General features: G+C 48.4%; 1 protein-coding gene across 7 annotated transcripts in view; it reads left to right on the forward strand.

Moving 5' to 3' along the window:
- The window catches only part of SMOX (spermine oxidase), a 75,178-nt gene that overhangs the window by 40,794 nt on the left and 8,853 nt on the right, over positions 1–25,531 (forward strand). For 4 of the 7 annotated variants that reach the window (XM_053257629.1, XM_053257626.1, XM_053257624.1 and 1 more), the window contains 4 exons: positions 6,759–6,996; positions 11,985–12,211; positions 16,674–16,847; positions 19,327–20,026. In XM_053257629.1, the coding sequence (XP_053113604.1) occupies positions 6,789–6,996; positions 11,985–12,211; positions 16,674–16,847; positions 19,327–20,026 (1,309 nt within the window). In that variant the 5' untranslated portion in view covers positions 6,759–6,788. Of the gene's footprint in view, positions 1–6,758; positions 6,997–11,984; positions 12,212–16,673; positions 16,848–19,326; positions 20,027–21,516; positions 21,688–25,531 lie in introns of all 7 variants that reach the window. The other 3 variants (XM_053257625.1, XM_053257628.1, XR_008308979.1) reach the window with 2 other exon arrangements.

Below are 25,531 nucleotides of genomic sequence, written 5' to 3' on the forward strand. Positions count from 1 at the left end.
CTGCTGCAGTTCTGTTCAAATCTGGTCTGAAAAAAGAAAAAAGAAAAAGGCAGGAGAGATCAGAAAAAGAGATGGGAGGGCAACATTTTGGCAATGTCGTCTGAATTCTCCATAAAACGAAGGGCAGGAATGAGAGACTTCTGCTTCAGAGGAAAAGCTATGTAAGTGTTCTGTGTTCAGAATATAGAGTGCTTGGGTGAAGAACATTTCTTTATTCTTTTTCTTGTTACGTGCACACTGCCCTGAGCTCCATTTCCATAACTTGCCCTCCTTGAGTTGGGATAGTCATGCAAGGCCATGCAAATAGCAGTGCTGTGAATGGCCTTGGCCCTTTGGGGTGGCTCGTGAAAGCAAGGAAGGGAAATAGTCAGGAGGGCGTTAAGGGGTTGGTGTGTTCAATCTGCTGCGCGTTGCAGTCAGTAGGTTTTTTGCAGTCGGTAGTTTTTTTTTGTTCCCAGAGGTGGGAGGGCTGCATTCAAGAGGAGTGGGAGGTGCAAATAGTGTTTCTCCTGCCTCTCAAAGCATTTCTTGCCCATTAAAGAGAGCACATGGCGCTGCTGATTGCCTCAAGAAACCACCTGAGCTTTAAATGCAGTGAGATGGGTGAAACTGGCTCACAGCCCAAGAACGTCTCGGAGCTTTTCCAAGCGAACTCTGTGCAGGGTGGAGTTTGCTCCTCCTGGGTGTAGCCTGCCTGAGCAGGATATGCCTGTCATTACATCGCTTGGGGGCATGTGTCTGGGCAGCAGAAACCTGACCAGAAGTTAAGTAAACTGTCTGGGAGGGTAGAATCCAGTAACAACACCCTCCACTTCCTTTGCAGGTCAAAACTCCGACTTGGCATATGCTTTACGTCAACATGAAGCTGCCTTACCCCAAGTCAGATTAGTCCATCTTGCCTGGCAATGGCTGTTTAGGGTTCCAGGCAGTGTTTCCTCTCACACGGACTCCCCAATGCTGTTGACTACAACACCCAGCATCCCCAGCTGTGGCAGCCTTTGGCCTTTAGCCTTCTTCTGGCTGTATTGGCAAGTGTTGGATCAGACGAAGCAGCCTGTTCAAAGAAATGAGACACAGACCCCTCTGTGCTGTCTTCAAAGCCAAGGCAAATCTGTCTCATTTGGCTGACACAGGAAATTGCACGAATGGCATGGTCGACGTGTGATGTTATCTGTCAGCCATGATCTGGCTTCCTTCTATATTTGTCAACTTCTAGAGAATTATGCATAAAGAAGTGGCAGTCAATGAAATGTCAGAGAAGCAGCAAAGTAGAGAGAGGCAGTGTGGGAGAACTGCTGCTTAGCCCTCCATTTTCTCCATTGCAGTGTCTCACCCCAGGCCTGAGAGAGTGTGGGGATAGGGGTGGGGTGAGTGGTGAGTGGGAGGAGAAAGGGAATATTTGTGCACTTTTCCTCCCTCTCCCATGCCCAAAGGGATCACTGGAGTTTGGTTTAGTCACAACAGGCCATATTCCGCCTCTGAGGCTTGGTGTATTGTGAACCAACCATAGTCCCCAAAGCAATCCAAGGGGGTTGAATTGCCTGGGGGGGGGGAGTACGTACCAGAACCCACTCTTGCACCTATAGATACATGCTCAATAAGTGATGCCTAGAAAGCATTACTTGCTAAATGTGGATCAAAACCATCACCTGCCCTATAATCCACCGCCTACCACATGTTCATGCCTGGTTGTAAAATCAAATTTACTGATAAGGTGGGAAAGGTGCAGAAACTGGAAAAGGTACAGAAGAGGGCAACCGAGATGATCAGGGGCCTAGAGCACCTTTCTTATGAGGCAAGACTACAACACCTGGGGCTATTTAGTTTAGTAGAAAAAAAGACGACTGCGGGGAGACGTGATAGAGGTCTATAAAATCATGCATGGACTGGAGAAAGTGGATAGAAAGAAATTCTTCTCCCTCTCACATAACAGTAGAACCAGGGGTCATCCCATGAAATTGACTGCCTGGAAATTTAGGACCAGCAAACGGAAGTATCCGGGAAATTTAGGACCAGCGAATGGAAGTATTTTTTTCACACAACACATAATCAACTTGTGGAATTCTCTGTCACAAGATGTGGTGACAGCCAACAGTCTGGATGACTTTAAGAGGGGCTTGGATAACTTCATGGAGAGGAGGTCTATCATCAGCTACTAGTAGGAGGGCTATAGGCCACCACCAGCCTCAGAGGCAGGAGTAACAGCCGGAGGGAGGGCATGCCTCCTGCCTGTGAGCTTCTTAGAGGCATCTGGTGGGCCACTGTGTGAAACAGGATGCTGGACTAGATGGGCCTTGGACCTGATCCAGCGGGGCTGTTCTTCTGTTCTTCTATTCTAGACTAGCAGCCTGCTGCCAGAGAACTAGATGGTTAAGTCAAATCACTACCCTATTGTTTCTTGGTTCCCATTCTGCCTCCTTTACCTTTAGAGCTGCCAAGCCACAATGCTGCACTGGCAGAAGCAAACACTGGTAGGATCTCCCTTCTAGAAGTACAGGATCCTGTTCAGTAACTAGAGCAGGAGTGTCAAACTGCAGCCCTCCAGCTGTTCTTGGCCTACAACTCCCGTTGTCCCTGGCTACTGGACACTGTGACTGGGGATGCTGGGAGTTGTAGGGCAACAACAGCTGAAAGGCCACAGTTTGACACCCCTGATCTAGAGACTTAGCAACTACATCGCCTCTGTGACTCACAACCCCAGCCCTCCAGAGCTCCCTTATCTTCTCACTTCCTTCCTGCCCCTACTTCTGATGTGAAATTTTGGCCAGGGCTTTTCCTTTCCGCATCTTCCCTCCACCATTGTTTTCTTGGGTTTATGCTTCTTGTCCCACATCCTGTAGCCACACTCATTCCTACCTCTTTCTTATCCCCTGGTACATGCACACATCTCCTCCTAAGCCCTTCTGCTCACTCTTAATGCCCCATCGCTTCTGCCATTTTCCTCAGGGTCCTTTTTCTAACTTATTTGTCAATTCTGTACCTTTTGTTCTGCTGCCTTAGCTCCTGGCTTTTCTACCAACCAGGACTATTTTTCCATTGCTCAGCCGGCCCCACATAGCTCCAGCTGTTAAGACCCGTGTTAAATTTTAATCCTAGCCAAACTGACAACTTTCCCCTCCCTTGCGGAAACTGGACTGCAAACATTCTGGCGGATCTGTTTCCTGAGTAGTTGGAATTTCATGAATGTTCCACACTGTCCCAACAGCTCAGCCAATCAGCATGGGAGGATTTACCACCACAAATACAATAGTATATAGATGAGCTGTGACAGGTTGCAAGACTGGTTGGGCTTCCTGTGCAGCCACACTTACTGCTGAGCAGTTTCTAGCTGCCTCTGGGTCTCTCGGAGCGAGAGGATTCCTGAGCTTGCTGCCCTCCCCTAATTCTTAAAGCAGATTGACCAGGAGAGCTCTTAGATGGAATGATATTCTAAGCTCAAGCAGAATTGCTGAGGGTTTTCGGTCACTATATGACCCTCTTTATGTACTTATTTTATAACCTTTGCACACTGTATAATTTGATCCTGAAATACTCCTGGCTCTCTGGCACTATCATACCCTTACTTAGATGCCATTTGTCTTGTTTTAGAAGTTTAGGCCTTTTTTTAGGGCCACATGTTTGCCTCCACCCCCCCACCCCCCCACAGATTGACATGGTGAGCTTGATAAGGGGTGGTGTCTTAACCGAGGAGCTGACTGCCTTTTCCTCTCATTTGCTGAACCGTTGTCATAGTGTGTCTTTTCAAGACACTGCTGGGCAAGGGAAGACACTTTCTCATGCACTGTGCTGATTGGGGTGGGGAGGGTTGGTGCTTTGCCTCTGGAATCAGCCGGGAGGCTCAGTGCCGTGGCTTTATCAGCTCTCCTCATCTCCTAGCATTTCAAGAACTTTGCCCTAAACCAGTGTTTCTCAACGTTTCTGGAGGCATGGACCAGTACGGACCAGCGCAGTTTCCCGGACCAGCAGTTAATAAGGGGGTCACTCCCCTCACCCCCACCCCCAGGCACGCCCCCTCCAAAAACAATTTTGGTCAGCTCTCTGGAGAGCATTTCCAGGCAGCCCTCGCTGCTGGATAATATTCATTTTGAGGAAGTGAAATGAACGTTATCCAGCTGCAAGGGCTGCCTGGAAATGAGCTCTGGAGAAAACCCCCCCCCCCCGGTCCAAAATTGTCTTTTTAGGGGTGATTTTTATTAGTGATGCCTCATGGACCGGCACCCAATGCCTTGCGGACCGGTCCCGGTCCGTGGACCGGCAGTTGAGAAACACTGCCCTAAACCACTGGATGCAACGGGTAGTGATGTGAGGAGGAGAGTTGGGGGCGCAGTCACCCCTTGCCCTTGTTGACCCTGATCCCAGGATGAAGCTGTATTATACTGAGTCAGACTGTTGGCTTATCTAGCCAAGTATTGTCTGCTCTGAGTAGCAGTGGTCCTCCAGGGTCGCAGGCAAAGAGATGCCTTTGCCATTGCCTGCTGTTTGGTCTTTTGCAGGTGGAGAACCCAGGATCTTGGCGTGCAAAGCAAGTGCTCTACCACTGCGGGCCACCCCACTGTGGCCCCCCAACTGTGTGACTGGAGATGTGGTGCAGCCCCAATGGTAGCTTTAGCCGGATGTTCCCTTACTGGCCACATTAGTGCCTTGGTCCTGTAACCTCAACCCCTCTGTTTCAAAAGACCCTGCTAATCATAACTGAAGAGGAGTCCAGCTGGAATTGTGGATGGCTTAAGTAATGCTTGCAAAGGGCACAGCGCACAAAGCACTTAAGTGCAGTTTTTGAAAATGTTGGCCAAGCCCCACTGCCAGCTGGAACCAGTCATCTGGGGTGAGGGAAAGGGGGTTAGTGCAAGATTTGTGGAGGGAGGAAGAGGTACATGGCAGGCAATACCTGTAGCTCACCAGGGCAATGAGGCTGTAGGCCCATCCATACAAATGTGTTAAATAAAATAAACAAATCCATATGGGCCTGGCCAAGTTCAGTGCAACACCTCCTGATGTTATCACACCATCATGCACCCACCCACCCACCCCACATGATGATGTGAGTGGGTTCTTTCGGCCCACCCTACTGGAGTCCCAAATTACCTGCTTGTGAATAAGAAATTGATTTGGGTGCTGCTGTCTGGAAAGGAGAGCTGGTCTTGTGGTAGCCAGCATGACTTTTCCCCTTAGCTAAGCAGGGTCCACCCTGGTTGCATATGAATGGGAGACTTGATGTGTGATCACTGTCAGATATTCCCCTCAGGGGATGGAGCTGCTCTGGGAAGAGCATCTAGGCTCCAAGTTCCTTCCCTGGCATCTCCAAGATAGGGCTGAGAGAGATTCCTGCCTGCAACCTTGGAGAAGCCGCTGCCAGTCTGTGAAGACAATACTGGGCTAGATAGACCAATGGTCTGACTCAGTATATGGCAGCTTCCTATGTCTTGGGACCTTTCGTGTCAAACTTCATCACTTGGACCTTTCCTTGGCAGCAACTGGCTTTTGCTCTCCTTACGTCTCTGAGTAGCAACCTCCCATCACGCTCGGTTGCGCTGTTTCGCTTGTTGTATTCCTGCACCGGGTTCACCCTGGCTGCCTAACCTCCTGTCTCTCTTGGTTTTCGTGCCCCTCGTTGTGCTGTGGTGACACCGGTGTGCACCTGACATAGCATCGTAGAGTTGGACGGGCCAAGCCTTTGCATTCCCAGCAGCAACTAGTCCTCCATGGCCCTCTTCAAAACTTCTGCAGCGCAGCCATTGTAGAGTAATCTCCATTGCTTTAGTAGCGCTCCTCTTCTGAAGTAAAGGGATGGAGGAAAGCAACTTGCACCCCAATGTGTCTCTCTGTCCTTATCCTGCACTGTGCAGAGACAAGCCAGGTGTGCACGCAGCAGGTGGCCAGAGCCTATTGGCCCCCTGCAGAGAATGCCTTTATGATGCAGATATTCCTCATATTATGTGCACACGTGAAGCTGGCGCTCGCCAGCCAGACTGGTGGTCCATCTTGCTCACCGGCAGGCAGGACCTCCTCAGGGTTTCAGGCAAAGGAGGGTCTTTCCCAGCCCTCCCTGGGGTTGTCAGGGATTGAATCTGGGACTCCTTGAAAGCAGAGCAGGGGCTTCGCCACTGCAGAAGGAGGGGGATATGCATTCTTAAAATTAAAAAAAAAGAAGTGGGAACAGAGTTAGTTACACATTTAAAATGCATCACCTGGGAATGGGCCCTCAATGTTTCATATCTTGTTTCTTTGCATTAGAAGCCAGGCCTAGCCCCTTACCTTTAGGTCCTGAAGCTCATGTTTTGTGGTTGCCAGAGAAGCAGAAGCAAGGCTGAATCATTTCTTTGGTCAGCAGGTTTTCACAGAGTGTGATGTGGATCCAAGTGTGTGTGTGTGTGGTGTGTGTGTGGTGTCTTGGTTTTTCTTTACCGCAAAATTACCATCTCAGTGGGTTATGCAAGACTATAAAAAGAAGCATAGAGTCAAAAACCCTGTGAATCTTCTGAAAATGTCTTCTCTGATGAGCGGGTGGAGGCATTTATATCCTCCAAATCTTTCATCCTCCAGGGTCAGAAACATTTATATTCCAGGCTGCCTTTGTGTCCCCTTTCAGTGTGTGTCCCATTTAGGTGACTTGCCTCTTATTTTCAGATCTGCCAGTCCTTGAACTCCATTTCTCCAGAATTTATTACTCTGCTGGGGCAGGGGAAGAAAGGGATCTTCAGAAAGAGAAAGGCTTGCCAGTCGAATGCTTTGAACCGGTCTCTGTGTGTTTTTCTCAGCAGGTTCCTTAGAAAGAGAGCTTGGACGGCATGCAAAGTAGTGAAATATCTGCAGACAGCACTGATGATCCTCTTAGTAGTGGCCTACGGAAAAAACGACAGCCGCGAATAGTAGTTATCGGCGCGGGGCTTGCAGGCCTTTCGGCGACAAAAACTCTCCTGGAAAACGGTTTCACAGATGTGACTGTCCTCGAAGCGTCTGACCGAATCGGAGGCAGAGTACAAAGCGTGAAGTTTGGTAAGGAAACTGCCTGTGGATACCCTCTTTTGGCAGGGCTTGGCATTGGATTATAAAAATTGCCCCGCTGGATTAGACCTAAACTTCATCTGGTCCAGTGTTCAGTTTCTAACAGGAGTAAGCTAGTTGGCTCTAGCAAGCTCTTAAACAGGGCATGAAGGTCAATAGGCTTTCCCTGCTTGTCTCTAGCATCTGGTGTTCAGAGCCTTACTGCCTCTGAGCCTGGAGGTTCCACAGCTGTTGTGCTTAATAGCTATTTGCTAGGGTTAGCAAAATTTCTATTTGGGAGAAAAGGAAAGTATGCGGTGTCAAAAATGGGACTGGATGTTTTCATCAAGATGAAAAGCCTCTATAAGCCAATTCTACCACATCATCAGGTTCCCAGGTTCTACTTTGGTCTTGTGCCTTTTAAAAAGTAGTAGGGAATTATTTTCTAGAGCACCTCTCCGTATGAAAGGACCTTTACAGTTTTTATCTCAGACACGTCTACTTGTGAAAAGGCAGGTCTCTGCTTTCTGCTGATTTCCACCGCCACCTGCCTGGCCACATCACACACTATTTTGGAGAGTCTTCTGAAAACCAGAAGAGAACGTTCAGGGGATGTAGGGGGCTGCAGCAATAAAGTAAGGTGGGAAAATCCCATTGTAGAAGTGGGATGCTGCCCATGATAATTTGGCTCCAAACCATTTTATTTAGTTATGTGTCCAGCCTCTACCTACTCTCTCTCTCTTGCTCTCTCTCTGAAAAGCACGGACAGCTTTCTGATGGTTTCCACACAGCCTAGACCTGTTTAGCGTCAGTCCTGCCTGTTCTCAGCTCATGAGGATGTTGGGGCTTGAATGTTTAAGAGCATCTCCAGCAGATAACTGTGGTTTAGCTGCACCATGCTTTCTCTGTTAACATCCAGAACTCTCCACACGAAGTTTTCAAATGCAAGATTGCACTGAGCCAGCTCTTTCCAGTGTAGATGAGTTTGCACCAGATGAACTTGGGGTAGAATATGTCCTGACCGTGCTGTAAATGACTTCCTTTGCCATACTGAATAGCTTTCCTCGTTTCAATGAGCTGGCTTTTATTTTTGGCTATGTCTGTGCTCTTTTATTAAGCGGGGCTGGGGGGTGGGTGGGCTCTAGCTGTCACCCTCTTCCTTCTTGTTTAGGCCATTTGTGACATCATACATTACAGCCCAGTTGATAAACACACAGCAGTAAATTAAAAACCGGCCACCGTACAAGCTTTTGGGAGGGAAACGGATGGAAAAGGATGCCTGACAAGTCCTGCATCCGGTCTTTTGATGGAGAGTTGCACACGCTACTGAGACTTGGCAAGGGCCTTCGAAAGGGAAGTGGATGATGGACTGCTGATCGGCAATGTCCAAAATAGCCCCCATAGCAGCATGCTCTGCCAGACAGGAGGGAAGTACTCAATATACCAAACCCTTTGGGGGCCATCACGTCAGTCAACACACCTGCAGCACATTTCCTGGTTGTGATTTTATATAGAGAGAGCTGGGGTTTGTCTGCATGTGAATGGCTTGGAGTCTAGAAAAATGGCACGATTCTCTAGATTTCTCATGCCAATGTTGTATCCTTCCTCCCTTTTGCGTGACCAGGGGCTTGTGAGACCAGTGTTTTGTGCACTTCACAGTCCTGCATGAATCCAGGCGTTAGTTCTTTGGACAGAATTCCTTGTTCTCACAGTAACTTGGGTGGAAGGCCCAGTTGGCATTCCCACCCACACATGAATTAATATAGCTCAAAATGCACTGGGATGTTCTCTTGTGCGAGCCCCTTTGCCGTGAGTGAAAGCAATGCAGGAGCACTACTGTTCCCTTAATGAGGGGAGGAGATCTGGTCTTGTGGTAGCAAGCATGAATTGTCCCTTTTTGTTAAGCAGGGTTTGCCCTAGTTGCATATTAATGGGAGACTAAAGGTGTGAGCACTGTAATATATTCTCTTTAAGGGATGGGGCTGCTTTAGGAAGAGCATCTGCATGCTTGCATGCAGAAGATTCCAAGTTCCTTCCCTGGCATCTCCAGATAGGGCTGGGAGAGACTCCTGCCTGCAACCCTGGAGAAACCATTGCCAGTCTGTGTAGACAGAAGAACAGCCCTGCTGGATCAGCCCAAAATCTATCTAGTCCAGCATCCTGTTTTGCATAGTGGCCCACCAGATACCTCTAGAAAGCCCACAGGCAAGAGCTGAAGGCATGCATTCTCTCCTGCTGTTGTTGCCTGCAACTGGTATTTAGAGGCATCTTGCCTCTTCGGCTGGAGATGGCCTATAGACTAGTAGCCATTGATATATTTGTACTCCATGAGTGTATCTAAGCCCATCCTAAAGCCATCCAGGCTGGTGGCTGTCACTACATCTTGTGGCAGAGAATTCCATAGGTTAATTATGTTATAAAAAGTACTTCCTTTTGTCGGTCCTAAATTTCTTGGCAATCAGTTTCATGGTATGACCCCTTGTTTTAGTGTCAAAACCCTCCCTAGAAGGGGCTGAGCATTCCTAGGCCTCTGGAGGTGTGCAACTAAGGCACACCCAAAATGAAGAGTAGCACACTTCACCAACAAGGGTTTATTATTAGATTAAATAAAAATTCTTGTATGCAATAAGAACAGTTGTCTCTTCATAAAGCAGATTGTAAGAGTTTATCATTAGCCAGGCAACTCAGATTCAAGCAATACAATAAAGGAAAATAACTTCCCTCACACGTCTAACTGAATTGGTCTCTAACTGAACTCACAGACAGGGGCATTCCTGCTGTCTGCACCCTCCAGGCCATGGCCTTCCCATTTCCCCAGCAGCTTCTCAGCAGGTTGAAATCCCACTACCCTGCTGTGGGAGATGTTTGTCTTCCCCTTCAGTTCCCTCCCATGCAGTGTTCTCTCGAATTGTTTTCATCTGTGTGTGGAATGAGTTTTGTTCTGGGTGGCAGTATCAAGGCAGTGTGTGCAGACATGCATTCAGAATGGGGCCTTCCTGATTCAACCTGAGCGGAATCTAAAATTAATTGAGCAGACATCAAGGAATGTGTGAGATGCGCACTCTTCATGGGAAACACTGCTCCCATGTGTGTCCAGATGCCTTATTCTAGCCTGATAAGAAGGCAGCTCTGGAAGAAGGCCCTGCTCTGCCTTTTGTTGCATTCCTCAGGAAGCTGTTCACAGCTTTGCAAAAAAGGAGGAGAGCAAGACGAAAACATGAATGGAAATAGGCAATTTCAGCTGCTGGATAAAATACCCATGTTGTCGCTGTGGTTAGCTGTAACATTTCACAGGCAGTGCATTTATGGGGGAGAGAGGGTGGTAATGTGACACTTTATATGTATAAGATATACAGTGTGTGTGTGTGTGTGTGTGGCCTCCAAGGGACCTTTTAAGTCACAACTGAGTTTCTGTGTTAAAAGATGTGGTTAACGTCCCACTGTTCACATCACACACTTACTCCAGTCTCATCTGCTTTGCCTAATGTTTGGTTAATGAGTTGCTAAATATACAGGTGGTGTGGGCTATATTTCCAGCCCTTCCTTGCTTACATTCTGAACTGCTGCTTTGTTCGTTTGGCTGAAGCATGAATGATCTGCCTTTGTTCTTGATGCTTCTGTAAGAGCTTAATCCTCTCAAGTGGTTGATGCCCGTTATCTTTAACTTAATCACATCGACCCTGCTCCACAGCATCTCTGCAAGGCAAGGATTGTTGTGGGCATCTGGAAGAGTCAGCAGATGTTCCCGTTTATTAAGCGAGGATCTTGATTTGGGGATGCCAGGACCTCCTTGGGCAAAACAAAGCCCAAACAGTCCTTTCCCCTGCACATTGATCGTGGCAACCCACTTTTAAAGCTTCCTTGCGTTGAAATAGCAGCTGTACATAGGGCCAGAGGAGAAGCTAGCCAATAAAAAGGAGGGAAGCGTTGCTGTGTGCATGCATTTGCATGGGAGTTGGAGTCAGTCTCATTATGTCTCCACGAAGCGGGCTGAAGCTCATGCTTCAGTGGCATTCAGTGGGGATGCCAAGGAGGGCATGGTTGGCTGTGTGCGCTCCCACTGACCTCTGGGTCCTCACTTGAGGAGGAGTGTGTGCTTTGTTTGGACGCTGGAGGGTTTGAAGGAGAGCTGGTCTGCTGGTAGCAAGCAGGATTTGTCCCCTTAGCTAAGCAGGGTCTGCTCTGGTTGCATTTGAATGGGAGACTAGAAGTGTGAGCAGCACTGTAAAATATTCCCCACAGGGGATGGAGCTGCTCTGGGAAGAACATCTAGGTTCCAGGTTCCCTCCCTGGCAGCATCTCCAAGATAGGGCTGAGAGAGATTCTTGGTGGGCTACTCTGTGAAACAGGATGCTGGACTAGATGGGCCTTGGGCCTGATCCAGCAGGGCTGTTCTTATTCCTGCCTGCAACCTTGGAGAAGCCGCTGCCAGTCTGTGAAGACACTACTGAGCTAGATGGACCTATGGTCTGACTCCGTATATGGCAGTTTCCTATGGTGCCTGGCGACTTCAAATAAAAAAGATCTCGAGCACAGGACTGGGAAAGATCCCTGCCTCCCTAAGTCCTTGGAGAAGCGCAGCCAGTCTGAGTAAGCAGTTCTAGGCTCGTCGGACCAGTGGCCAGTTTTCTGGTGAGGCAATGTTGCCTGCTTGTTTCTGGAGTCAAGATAACGGCCGCGCCCCCCCCCCCCCCCGCTTTTGGATGTCTACTTCCAAGCTCCACGTGCTGGTGTGAGGAGCAAATGAGCCGGAGGTCCACCCCTCATCGCACTTTATGTAGAAGTACAGGTGAGAGAGGAGTCGCCGTGTCTGATTGGCTGCTCCCCTCCATGAAATCTGACTGGCACTTGTCTCCATCTTTGAGTCTTTGTGTGTGTGTATGTGTGTATGTGTGTGTGTGTGTGTGTGTGTGTGTGTGAGAGAGAGAGAGAGAGAGAGAGAGATATTTTCAGCTTTTCTGACTTGGACCTTTCTCTTTCCTCCCCCCCCCCCTTTGCAGAAAACGCTACTTTTGAACTGGGAGCTACGTGGATCCATGGTTCAAATGGAAATCCAGTCTATCATCTAGCAGAAGATAATGGCTTACTGGAAGAGACGACCGAAGGCGAGAGGAGCGTGGGCCGTATCAGCCTCTACTCCAAGAATGGGGTGGCATATCACCTCACCAACAACGGTCAAAGAATCCCGAAAGATGTGGTTGAAGAATTCAGTGATTTATACAACGAGGTTTGTAGCTAAGGAGGTTAGGAGCAGCGGCCATGTGACACACAGAGGGTGGAAGAGAAACGCTACGTGCACCTCCTGTTTTCCTAAGCCTTTGAAGCCAGCAGACTGTAGCCACATGAATTTGCCTTATATTGAGGCAGGCCGGTGATCAGTTCTAGCCTAGAAATGTCTGCTCTGATTAGCTCTCGCAGGTCTCTTGCAGGCAGGGGACTTCCCCCGGCCTCCTATCGGAGGCAGCACCAGAGACCGCGTCCCCTTGTTGCTCAGGCAAGGTAGCGAGGTACCTTTTATAGGGTCAGGCAGTATCTGATTCTCTGCTGTAGGTTATTGCTGTTAAGAGGTTTCTCTGCTGGACTTCTTGGTTTCCCTATAGGCTCCTCCTGGTTAGAATTTGAGCCCACTCAACCATCAGTGTTCCCTGTAACAGGGATTCCTATATAGTGTTGACTGGGGATGATGGGAGTTGTAGTCAGCAAACATCTGGGGATCTCTGTTATAGGGAACACTGCTGACCATGCTTCAGGGCTTGATTGACCATGCTTCAGACACATGAAGTTGCTTTACTGTTCTTTATCTCATGTTATCCTCTCAAGGCCAAGGGAACATAGGAATATAGGCTGCTGCCATATACTGAGTCACACCATTGGTCCATCTAGCTCAGTGTTGTCTACACAGACAGGCAGCAGCTTTTCCAAGGTTGCAGGCAGGAGTCTCTCTCAGCCCTATCTTGGAGATGCTGCTAGGAAGGGAACTTGGAACCTTCTATATGCATGCATGCAGAGGCAAGCATGCCTAGGCCAAGAGGTAGCTACTTACCTAAGGTCAGCCTGTGAGAACCTGTTCATGCCTTACATAGGAATGAGCTGCTGTTTTGCTGCCTGTTATGGGTTAAGTGAGGTGAGGTTAGTGGCAACATGCAAAAGGGCCTTTTCGGTCATAGCACCCAGTATGTGGAACTCCCTGCCACAGGAGGCCCATTTGGCTTTCTTTTTAGCAGTGTTCTGCTGCAGGTTAAATACTTCTGTTTCCGCTTTCTGTTTAAATATTTCTGTTTCTGTTTTTAAGTTCTGTGGGTTTTGTTTTCCTGCTTCTCTGATGATTATTTGTTTTTATGTGCTGCTTAAAAGCTTTAAATCAGGGCTGCACAACAGTGGCCCTCCTGCAAATGTTGGCCTACACCTCCCATCATCCCTGACTATTGGCCATTGAGGGTGGGGATTATGGGAGTTGTAGTCCAAAACAGCTGGGGCCAAAGTTGTGCAGCCCTGCTCTAAATTATTGCTGTTAGGTGAATTTTTAAAAAGAGATTGTATATCTCTTTTTCGGATGGTTTTACCCTGTTAGGTGCTTTGGACACCTCATTTACAGGATGCAAAATGCTTAAATTGATGGGAAAGGGAGCTGCAGGATGCAGCCGTGCCAATGGCTTGTCAGTGGTATGTCTGTGGCACTTTCCTGAACCTTTGGCGGTGTGTCCTTCTCCTCTTTGTGCTTCACATCGGTAAATGTCAGGACCTTGCCCTACTACCCAGTGCCCTGTGAGGGCTGAATTGTCCCTGAGCTGCGAAGCTGAGCAGGGTTGGGAACCTGAGTTTTTTCTGCAGCCCAGCCTAGTTCCGGTGCTGTCTCCCCTTGGTTTCCGTGATGTCTTGAGTGACTTGCAGCCCAGTCTTGGGTGCGTTTCCTTGGAAGAAAATGCCGCCAAGGTCAATAGGGTTTGCTCCCGAAAGCATGCGTAGGATTGCAGCACTTCAGGTGGTTGTTTTTAATCCCAAGGTTCCCATAGCGGGGAGTACTTCGGAGATGTATTAGCAAGATCCTCTTAGACCATTCCCAACGCCACTTAAAATGCTGGGAATTAGGGTCAGGCAACTGCTTTAAGCGCGTACACACACACACACACACACACACACACACACACTGGCTTGTGCGCGCTCTTTCTCTCACACGGGACTCTCCCCTGTGAGTTCAGACATGAGTTTTAAGCGGACGAATCGGGGCTTTTTCCTCTACATGGCACACTAGAAAAACAGCTCTGGCTTATTTAGCCTCTGGCCAGCTGCTAACTGGATTTGGTTGCGCCTTTTCTTGTCTCGTGAGGGTGTGATCTGCTTACGGGCTGCAAGCGGCTTAGGGAAGCTGAGCAGCATTATGCTGAGGCAAGCCTGCTGGTGGCTTCAAAATGTGGGTGCTAGAAGGGGGATTGGCTCCTGAGATGGCGTGCGTGCCTGTGTGTGCGTGCAGGCTGTGGAATTTCGTGGGGTGGTGTAGTGAGGAGGAGTCGAAAGAGACCAGGTGCTTCTGCGAGTAACCGTGGTGAATGCCTGTCCTTTTGGCATGTTTCTGTGGCTGCATAATCGAGGTCATCTCACCTGGTCCTGCAGATAAATGCCCCCACCCAAATTACCAGCCATCTCAACATTGTCTCTCCACCTGTTGTGCAGGGATGCAGAAGTGAGATTTACCATCCCGGTCCCAGTGGTTGATTTGTGTAAGGAGGATAGGGTACATTACCAGTGTGATGTGGTTTGGGTTGAGGAGAATTGCATTGATGGAAAATCTTGGGAAATGTTATAACTGCAGCACCATTTGATGCTAAAATGTTCAGTCTGGGATCTGATGTGCAAAACTGGTGTTTAAAGAACTGGTTTGCTTCTGTAGCGCATCTCAAAATGTAAGATCTCAAGAGCAAGCACTGGTTCTATGACAGCATTCTTCATTGTAAGGCCTGGGGACCATTGGCGATTCTCATCAATCCTAGGTGTGGCTCTGTGATGAACTCTGCACAGTCTCCCTGGACTGTTCCCACCAGCACTTTGCCGGTGGGGATCCTTTGAGAGAAATTGAGCCCTCTTGAGCCCCTGCAACATTTTGGATGGCATGCACAGAGTGCTGGGAAGTGTCATCTTTCTCACTGCTTCCCCCACAGAGCTCTTAAGAGGGGCCCCTTCCCAGCACTGAGAAGAGCACAGTACTGTGTGGAGGTCACCACAGTGGGAAATGGTTTTCGCACTGAAGCCAGCCCCCATGGCCTCCACTTAAAAAATAATAAAAAATAATGAAGATCATTGCTCTATGATGTTGCAATTAAATCCATTTGATTGATTGATTGATTGATTGATTGATAAATTTATATACCCCCTTTCATTAAAACAATCCTAAGGTGGTTTACAGCAAAATTTAAAAACAAGATTGTAAAAAAGACACAATTAAAATATTAAGCTAAAAATATAAAACAAATCTGATTAAAAATTTAAAACACAAGCATAAAAGCAATACAAAGTTCAAAGAGCAGCAGCAGAAACAATCATATAAAAGCCTGAGATTATATATATATAGTTATGAGATAATATGTGTGAAGCACTTTTAACATTCAAGAACACACTATACAGATGTGATCGGGCTTTTCTACAATTTGTGTTCTTATGTATGTATGTATGTATGTATGTATGTATGTATTTTCTCTATGTAAACCGCTTTAGAAACCCTTTTTGAAAAGCGGTATATAAATATTTGTAGTAGTAGTAGTAGTAGTAGTAGTAGTAGAAGTAGTAGTATATCCACAAAACGGATATGGATGCAATAACAAAGAGAAACTCGCACCATAAGCCCGAGCAATGTTGGGTACTTAATGCTAGTAAATAAATAATCCTCACAGCAACCTAGTAAGGTGGGCCCGTATTATTTAGTAATAGCCACATGTCATGGCAGGGGTGAGATTTGAACTGGAGACTTCCCAATTCATAACTTAGCATAGGGCAACAGAACTTCAGTTCTCCAGCTGTTGCTGGACTACAACTCCCATCATCCCTGCCTGCTGGCTGGAGGTGATGGGAGTTGTAGTCCAGAAATACTTGGAGGGCCAAAGTGGTGCGGCCGTGGTTCAGGCTCTTAGCCACTGTGCTGCACCAGCTCTCAGTGGGTGCTCCCAGTCTCCTGCCATGCAGATCGTTTTATTCTCATATTTCCCCCCCCCAGCGGGATAGTGACTTGTTCAAGGCCACAAGGCTGAGCCAGGGATTGGGGGACGAGGGGTTGCCTTCTTTCCTTCGGATGTTTCCACTCAACTGGAGTTAAGCAAAAGGTTGGCTTTGGAGAGGGAGGTGGAAAGAGACTGTGGCGATCGTGAATGGATAGATGAGAACCTGGGTGCAGCACAGAACATACGAAGCTGCTTTCTCCTGATTCAGCCCATTGGCCCATCTAGCCTGTATCATCTGCTCTGATTGGTGGTGGCTTCCCAGAGTCTCAGGCAGGCATCGGTCCTTGACCACTGGCGGCTGGATCCTCTTCCAAGGAGATGCCAGGGACCAAACCTGTGGCCTTCTGCATGCAAGCATCCTCTCTCCTGCAGAGCTCCCTGCTCCCTTCTCAAGCTGGAATTGTATTCTTTGGCCCAAGGCTGCTCCGAGTTGTTAACTTCCCTTTTGTTTGTGTGTTCTCCTTCCTTATTTGGGGGCAGGTCTATAACCTGACTCAGGAGTTCTTCCAGAGTGGTAAACCAGTCAATGCCGAGAGCAAGAACAGCGTGGGTGTATTCACGCGAGACGTTGTGCGCACGCGCATCAAAGCCGATCCAGATGACTCGGAGGCGATCAGGAGGCTGAAGCTCGCCATGATCCAGCAATACCTTAAGGTAAGAGAGTAACTCTGGGATTTTATTTTGGGATGAAATGCCTTCCAGTCTAGGTTTGGAACAGTGAGTTGCCACACAAGTTCTAGTCCGAGATTTTATTGATTGATTTTGATTGATTGATTCAATTTATATACTTTCATAAAACTCATCCCAAGGCAGTTTACTAAAGCAATAAAATTCCATAAAATCATATTAAAATATTAAAATCAATTAAGACCATAAAAACACCAAAAAGCAGCAGCCATAAAACCAAAACAGAGCAGCCAGAAAGGAGAGATTGGCAACCCCTAAGGGGTAAAAGCCTGAACAAATAAAAGCATTTTCAGTTGTCTTTAAAAAGCAGCCACTGGAATTAGATTCCAGATCCTGGGGGCCACAACAGAAAAGGCCCAGTCCCATGTGCACAACAATCGAGCCTCCCTCAAAGTCGGCCCATGGAGCAAAGCCCCCTCTGATGACCTTGTTGGTTGGGCAGAAACCCTTAGGAGCAGGCGATCCTTCAGATACCCAGAGCCCAAGCTGAAGTTTTGGCATGTTCTTCAAGGGTAGCCCCATGTAAAGTCATCCAGCCGTGACGTGACTAAGGAATGGATCTTTAGCAATATTTTACTTACAGCAAATGCCTTGCCTCAACCATCCACAAAACTGATGTAGGTACCCTAGGAACATGTAAAGCGACCCTTCCACTGGGAGACCATTGGCCCATCTTCTCCAGTGGAGCCACTCTCCAGAGCCTGTCTCAGGGTCTTCAGGTCTTGCCCCGACCTGCTCCGCTGAAGATGTTGTGCATTGAAACGTGAGGCCTTCTGCATGCAAAAAGCATGTCCTCTGCAGCTCCTCCTCAGATATGGGACATAAAGCCTTGTGCGGTTGCCTGGAGTCGTCGCAATATATGGGCCATGAGGGCCGGATGGACACTGGCAGCATATTCTGCATTCACCCCTACAACCTTGAGATGCCAGGATTCATTCAAAGGAGATGCTTTACCACTGAGCAGTGGTTGCTCTCCACTGGCGGTTGTTAATAATAATGAATAATTAATTAATATGCTTTGTTCCAATCAGTGAAGATTGGCACAAAAACGATACGCTACATACGCTACATACATAAGAATACGCTCCTTTATTCTACCAGTCTCCTTTCCCCCTGTAAAAAAGACATCCAGTTCAACTATTCCCCAGCTCGAGGCCTAAACTAGATGTGAGAGGTGGCCTTGCATATGTCTGCCCTGTTTTGCTTGTTTGCTTGTTTGTGTTTCTGCTTTGCCTTTCTTGCCTCACGGAACTCAAGGTGGCATCCTTCGGATTTCCAAGCTTAGGTTCCCAAAGGGGACTGCATCCTGTGCCCTGAGACGCTGCCATGTTCCATTGCTTCCAACAATTTTTTCTCAGCCTGATTCACTCCCTGTACTGGAGCTGGGCCACCTAATGGCACAGCGGGGAAATGACTTGACTAGCAAGCCAGAGGTTGCCCGGTTCGAATCCCTGCTTGTCTGTTTCCCAGACAATGGGAAACACCTCTATCGGGCAGCAGCGATATAGGAAGATGCTGAAAAGCCTCATCTCATACTGTGTGGGAGGAGGCCATGGTCAACCCCTCCTGTATTCTACCAAAGAAAAAGCACAGGGCTCTGTGGTTGCCAGGAGTCGACACCGACTCGACGGCACACTTTTACCTTTACCTTTACTAGAGCTGGACTGGGGGAAATTAGCTCAAAGCCATGTGGAGCAGAGTGTGCTAAGAAGAGGCAGGTTTTGCTCCTGTCCTCCAGTGCTCCTTTTCTCTAGGGACACCCCCCCCATCTCTGTTTTATCTTTGAACAGGACATGTGGATAAAATACAAATGGCTACTCTGCCACACCTAGTATGACCCTTTGTCTCGCTCTAAAAACATACTAATTGCTTTGCTGGATCAAGCCCAGTTTCATCTAGCCCAGCATCCTGTCTCTCACTGCAGCCAACAAATGGATCTGGAAGTTAACAAGCAGAGCATGGAGGGGTGGCCTTTCCAGTTTATCTTGCCCCCAGCATCTGCTGTTCATTTACTACCATTGTACACAAAGCTTCAATTTAGTTGTCCTTAGCCATTGATAGATCTATCCTCCGTGAAGTGTCTAATCTTGTGAGCTCTAACCCTATCTCACAGGGTTGTGGTGGGGATAAACATAGCCATGTACATTGCTCTGGGCTATTCAGAGGAAGAGTGGGATATAAATGTAAAAATAGAAACATAAATAATCCAGGGGTTCTCAGACTTGGATCTCCAGATGTTAGCCAGAGGCCATTGTGGCTGGGGATGATGGGAGTTGTAGTCCAGGAACATCTGGGAGCTCAAGGTTCAGAACCCTGGTCTAATCTTTTTAGAAAGTCGTTGTGAGTTCCATAAAATAAGCAATTTACACCATCATTGTTTTACATCCTCACTAGGAGGAGGAGAACAGCCTCATGAAAACATGGTTCTCTTCCTGCTTTCCCATAGGTGGAAAGTTGTGAAAGCAGCTCCCACAGCATGGATGAGGTCTCACTCAGTGAATTTGGGGAGTGGACCGAAATCCCTGGGGCCCATCACATCATCCCTTGCGGCTTCATGAAAATAGTGGAGATCCTGTCCCGTTCCATCCCGGAGTCGGTCATCCAGCTGAACAAGGCGGTCAAGTGCATCCACTGGAACCAGTCCATCAGCAAGGAGATAGAGCACGTGGCCGACCACAACAGCGACCACATCGAAGAAGATGTGGGCTATCACGTCTTCGTGGAGTGCGAGGACTGCGAATTCATCCCGGCTGACCATGTCATTGTGACCGTGTCGCTGGGAGTCCTGAAGAAGCACCATGAGAGCATGTTCTACCCTCACTTGCCTGAAGAGAAGGTGCTGGCCATTGAGAAGCTAGGCATCAGCACCACTGACAAGATCTTCCTGGAGTTTGAGGAGCCCTTCTGGAGCCCCGAGTGCAACAGCATCCAGTTTGTCTGGGAAGATGAGGCCGAGAGCGAGAGCCTGACCTACCCCGAGGAGCTGTGGTTCAAGAAGATCTGCAGCTTCGATGTCCTCTACCCGCCAGAACGATACGGCCACGTGCTTAGCGGCTGGATTTGTGGGGAAGAGGCCCTGATCATGGAGAAGTACGATGATGAAACTGTGGCAGAGACCTGCACTGAGATGCTGCGTAAATTTACAGGTCTGTGGTTCCCCTGGCCTTCCCTTTGGGGTCTGGGAGGGGAGAAGAGGAAGGAAGGTTGGGCAGGAGAGGAAGGAGAGTAAACGAATCAGTAGCGCCGTCAGTGGCAGGCTCTCTAGGTGTGGCCCCACCTGTCTCGCTCTCCCTCGCCCCGCCATAGTAGTAACCCCAGGGATCTGGCCTGGTCATTCAACCGGTTCCCTGGCCTGACCAGCCTGCGTGCCAGGGGTTAATGCCGCGGCAGGGCAAGGGAGAGTGAGGCCGCTCTGGCGGAGGGCAAGAAGACTGGGAACGAGCTGCACCTGCGGCTCGTTTTCCCAATCCATCCCACCCGGAAGGGCTGCCATTGAACAGCATGGCAGGTAAGAGACTGACCCATGGACGGAGACATGCCTGGTCCCAATCTCACCTCTGTTGCAAACTCGGTAGTAGCAAAGCAAGCTTTGTCTTGGACAGGGCCTCAGTCTGTTATCTGCAGTATGTGGATAAGAATTACTATATGTAGCCAATTATTAATCCATCTGCTTTAAACTCTGGTGGATCAGTTGATGGATTGTTGGTCAATATATTGCCGCCTCTGCCTGTCAGTGGTTCTTCAGAATAAGACACATCCCTTTCCCAACCTTGCAGCCTTGTGTAAGAACATAAGAACAGCCCTGCTGGATCAGGCCCAATGCCTATCTATCCAGCATTCTGTTGCCCACAGTGGTCCAACAGATGCCTCTGAGAAGCCCATGGGCAAGAGGTGAGGGCATGCCCTCACTCTTGCTGTTGCTCCCCTGCAACTTGTATTTAGGCATCTTGCCTCTGAGACAGGAGGTGGCCTAAAGCCACCAGACTAGTAGCCATTGATAGACCTGTCCTCCATGAATTTGTCTAAGCCCCTTTTAAAGCCATCCAAGCTAGTAGCAGAGAATTTCATAAATCCTGTGGCATAGAATTTCACAGACTAATTATATGCTGTGTGAAAAAGTACTTCCTTTTGTTGGTCCTAAATTTCCTAAATAACCTTAACAACCCTAAATTTCCTGACCAGTTTCATGGGAAGACCCCTGGTTCTTGTGTTGTGGGAGAGGGAGAAAAATTTCTCTCTCTACTCCATATTTAATTTTATATACCTCGATCATGTCTCCCTGTCTCCCCGTAGTCCCCTCTTTTGCAAACAAAAAAGCACCAGATGCTGTAGCCTTGCCCCAAAAGGAAGGTGCTCCAGGCCCCTGATACTCTTGGTTGCCCTCTTCTGCACTTTCTCCAGTTCAGTAATGTCCTCCTTAAGATACAGTGTCCAGAATTGTACACAGTACTCCGAATGTAGCCTCACCATAGATATGTATGAGGGCATTATAATATTAGCATTTTTATTTTCAATCCCCTGTGAACAAGTTAAAGAGCACTGGTCCCAGTACAGATCCCTGGGGGACCCCACTTCTTATTTCCCTCCATTGTGAAAACTCTCAATTTATTCCTACCCTCTGTTTCCTGTCCTTCAGCCAGTTATCAATCCACCCATGAACCTGTCCCCTTATCTCATGACTGCTAAGTTTACTCAAGAGCCTTTCGTGGGGAACTTTGTCAAAAGCTTTTTGGAAGTCCACGTATACTATGTCAACCGGATCACCTTTATCCACACTCCTGTTGACACTCTCAAAGAACTCCAAAAGGTTAGTGAGGCAAGACTTGCCCTTGCAGAAGCCATGCTGGTTCTCCTTCAGCAAGGCATGTTCTTCTATATGTTTAACAATTTTGTCCTTAAGTATGTTTTCCATCCATTTACCTGGCACCGAAGTTAAGCTAACTGGCCTGAAGTTCCCCAGATCCCCCCTGGATCCCTTTTTGAAAACCGGAGTTACATTAGCTACTTTCCAGTCCTCTGATACAGAGCCTGATTGTAGGGACGTTACATATTTTTACTAGGAGATAAGCAATTTCACATTTGAGTTCCTTTCGAACTCTTGGGTGGATGCCATCTGGCCCTGGTGATTTGTTAATTTTTAGTTTTTCCTGACAGTTTAGAACAAACTCTCTCATCACTTCAAATTGACCCAGTTCTTCAACCTCCAAGTCTGAGAACCTCAGTCACCGAGTGGGTATTTCAGAGAAATGTTCCTTTCTGTTCTCAAAATTTGGGCCATGGGATCCCCTCTGTGCCACAGGATTTATGAAATTCTCTGCTACTAGCTTGGTTGGCTTCATTTGGGCACAGGACTTCCATTTTTCTGAAGGAAGTCTTCTTCCCTTTTATAGCTTCCCTACTTGTTAGCCATGCTGGCATCCTCCTGAACTTGGTGGTCCAACTGGACTTCTATTATTGTGGTTTGAAATAAACTCCATGCATTCTGGAGTGAAGTGACTCTCTTGGTTTACCCTTTCAATTTTCTTTTCATCATACTCCTCATTTTAGAGAAGTTTCCTCTTCTGAAGCTCAAAGTGTCTGTATGAGACTTCCTTGGCTATTCTATCCTCACATATATGCTGAATTGGATCACACTATGGTCACTGTTCCCTAAAAATTCCACAACACTGACATCTCATCCCAGATCCTGGGCACCACTCAGGATTAAGTCCAAGGTCGCCTTCTCTCTGGTTGGTTCCATGACCAACTGTTCTAGGTCATTCAGCATATCTAGAAATTTGGGTCATTACTTGAATGTGCATTTACCAAGTCTATGATTGGGTAATTGAAGTCCCCCATTATTACAGCTCTTTCTCTCTTTGACACCTCTCTGATTTCCTTCTGCAGCTCCTAGTCACCATCAGTGTTTTGATCAGGAGGGCAATAGGACATTCCTAGTAACATATTTCCTTTCAGGCCTTGTATTGTCACCCACAGAGTTTCTGCGGAAGACTCTGGTTTTCTAGCTTGTTGGATTCTATGCATTCTTTAACATACAGTGTTACTCCACCCCCAATTCGCCCATCCCTGTCCTTTCTGTAGAGCTTATATCCAGGAATAACAGTGTCACACCATTCCACCATGTTTCTGTTACGCCCACTATATCTATTTCTGCGTTAGCAACCAAGCACTCCAGCTCACCCATCTTGGCTCAGAGGCTTCTGGCATTGGCATATAAGCACCTATACGCGGAATCTCTTCCCTGGTATGTGCTATCTTTCTTCTGGCCAGTTGAACTTTTTGACCAGCTAGCACATCCTTCTGTCTGCACATTACCTGATTTTACTTTTTCCCCTTCTGGTTTATCTCAAGGATTTACACCCTCACACCTTAAGGGCTGGCATTTGCCGAACTGGATACTTCCCGGTTCCTGCTGGCTGTCCCCCAGGTGTCATTTTAAAAGCTGCTCTGCTACCTTTTTGATTTTGAGCACCAGCAGTCTAGTTCCATCTTGGTTCAAGTGGAGCTCATCCCTTTTGGAGCTCATCCCAAAATGTATCCCAGTGCCTAACAAATCTAAACCCCTCCTCCCGGCATCACCGTCACATCTGCCCATTGAAACCCCTCAGCTCTGTCTGTCTCGCTGGCTCTGCACGTGGAACAGATAGTATTTCTGAGAATGCTGCTCTGGGGGCCCTGGGCCCCACCTATTAGCCTGAATTTAAATATGCTACCTAGCAGCCTAACTTTGGCTTCCAGGACCTCCCAACTGCATTTCCCAACATTGTTGTTGCCAACGTGCACCACAACAGCTGATTCCACCCCAGCATTAAATAGAAACAATGCTGTGATCGCTGCTTGCTGGGGGTTGTCATAGGATGTGACTGACCCTAGCAGAGCTTCTGTGAATAAGCCTCCCTCTACTGAGTCAGACGCTTGGCCCATCTAGCCCAGTCTTGTCTGGGCTACTGTGCGAAACAGGATGCTGGACTAGATGGGCCTTGGGCCCATCTAGTGGATCCAGTGGATCCAGCAGGGCTGTTCTTATGTTGTCTACTTTGACGTCAGGGCTCTCCAGTGGATCTCAGGCAGGGGTTTTCCCCATCACCTGCTTACTTGATCCCTTTCGCTCACGATGTCTGAGATTGTCCTGGGACCTTGTGCCTGCAAAGCAAAAACTCTGCCATTAAACTATTCCCCTTCTCATTCAGCTTGTCTTATGCCCTGCCCACACCTGCCGGATGGTCTATGCCCTCCCTTGGAGGTCTCATGACTCAATTTGGGGGAAAGTGTGCTTTCAGTTGTGTGCCCAAAGCCAGTTCCTGTGGTTGTGCCATGCACTCCAAGAACACACTTGCCTATGGTTAAGCTGTGGGCACTTTTGCTTAGGACGGATGCCCCTAGAGCGGTGGTTATCAAACGTTCCAGGTTCAGGAAACCCACCTTGCATTGGCATCTGCTGTGGAACCCCTAAGGGAGGGGATTTGGGGCAGTATTCTAGGGGTGGATAGTTGGTTCATGCAGGCTGCTGGCCATCCCTGTTAGGCATAAGAACAGCCTTGCTGGATCAGGCCCAAGGCCCATCTAGTCCAGCATCCTGTTTCACACAGTGGCCCACCAAATGCTGCTGGAAGCCACAGGCAGGAGTTGAGGGCATGCCCTCCCTCCTGCTGTTACTCCCCTGCAACTGGTACTCAGAGGCATCCTGCCTTTGAGGCTGGAGGTGGCCTGTAGCCCTGCGACTAGTAGCTGATGATAGCCAGTGCTTTGCATGAGCCCCACTTGTGGCCTGGAGAACACCTAAAGGAGTTTCCTTTTCAGGGAAGCTTCTCCACTATGACAGGGGTTCTCAACCTTGGCCATTGTGGCTGGGGGCGATGAATGTTGTAGACCCACAATATCTGGGGGCCCAAGTTTGAGAACCCCTGCACTACGATGCATTTTCTCCTTATTGAAGAACCCAAGATAAGCTCTGTGGAACTCCAGAGTTCTCTCGAGCACATTATGAAACGCTTTGCCTTTCAGTAGACTAAAAGCCCAAGGCAAGCACACATCCCAAGGAGGCCTGAATTGCTGTAAGCTTGCTTGCTTTTCAGTGTACGGTACCTGTGTCTGTAGCGTCATGGCAGCGAATTGAGCGCTGCTTGGCTACGGCTGGTGGACTGCTGTTTTGCTGCTGCCTCTTTCCCCTCTTCGCAGTAGACCAAGCACCCTGCAGCTGCATGCCTGAGACCGGAGGTGGTTCTGGCTGCAGGGTGTGTTGTGGCCCAGCAGCAGGAGGAAGAGGTGGCGGCGGCAGCAGCAGCAAGTGAGTTTGCTCTGCACAAAGGGAGGCGTCCTCTCACCTGCCCTCTGCTGCTGGGAAGAGAAGCGCCTCACAGCTATAACCTACCTCAGGCAAGCGGCTGCAAGATGCATCGTTCCTCAAGAGGAGGAGGCGGCAGCAGCCATGGACTAGCCAGAGCACCGAAGAAGTGATCGTGGCGTGTGTTCACGGTACTCCGAGCCCCTTTTCGACCTTTACTGTGCCCTTCTTGGGGAAAGTTATCTCATCAGCTGCGCATTTGCAATAAGCCAGACCTAAGCTCTGTGATTTTTACCGCTCAGGCTAACGTGTGCGCAGTGCCCCCTCTCTCTCCCCAGCCATGATCCGTCTGTGGGGACTTGGATTT

Source organism: Hemicordylus capensis, chromosome 5 (assembly GCF_027244095.1).
Source record: "Hemicordylus capensis ecotype Gifberg chromosome 5, rHemCap1.1.pri, whole genome shotgun sequence".
Lineage (NCBI taxonomy): Eukaryota > Metazoa > Chordata > Lepidosauria > Squamata > Cordylidae > Hemicordylus > Hemicordylus capensis.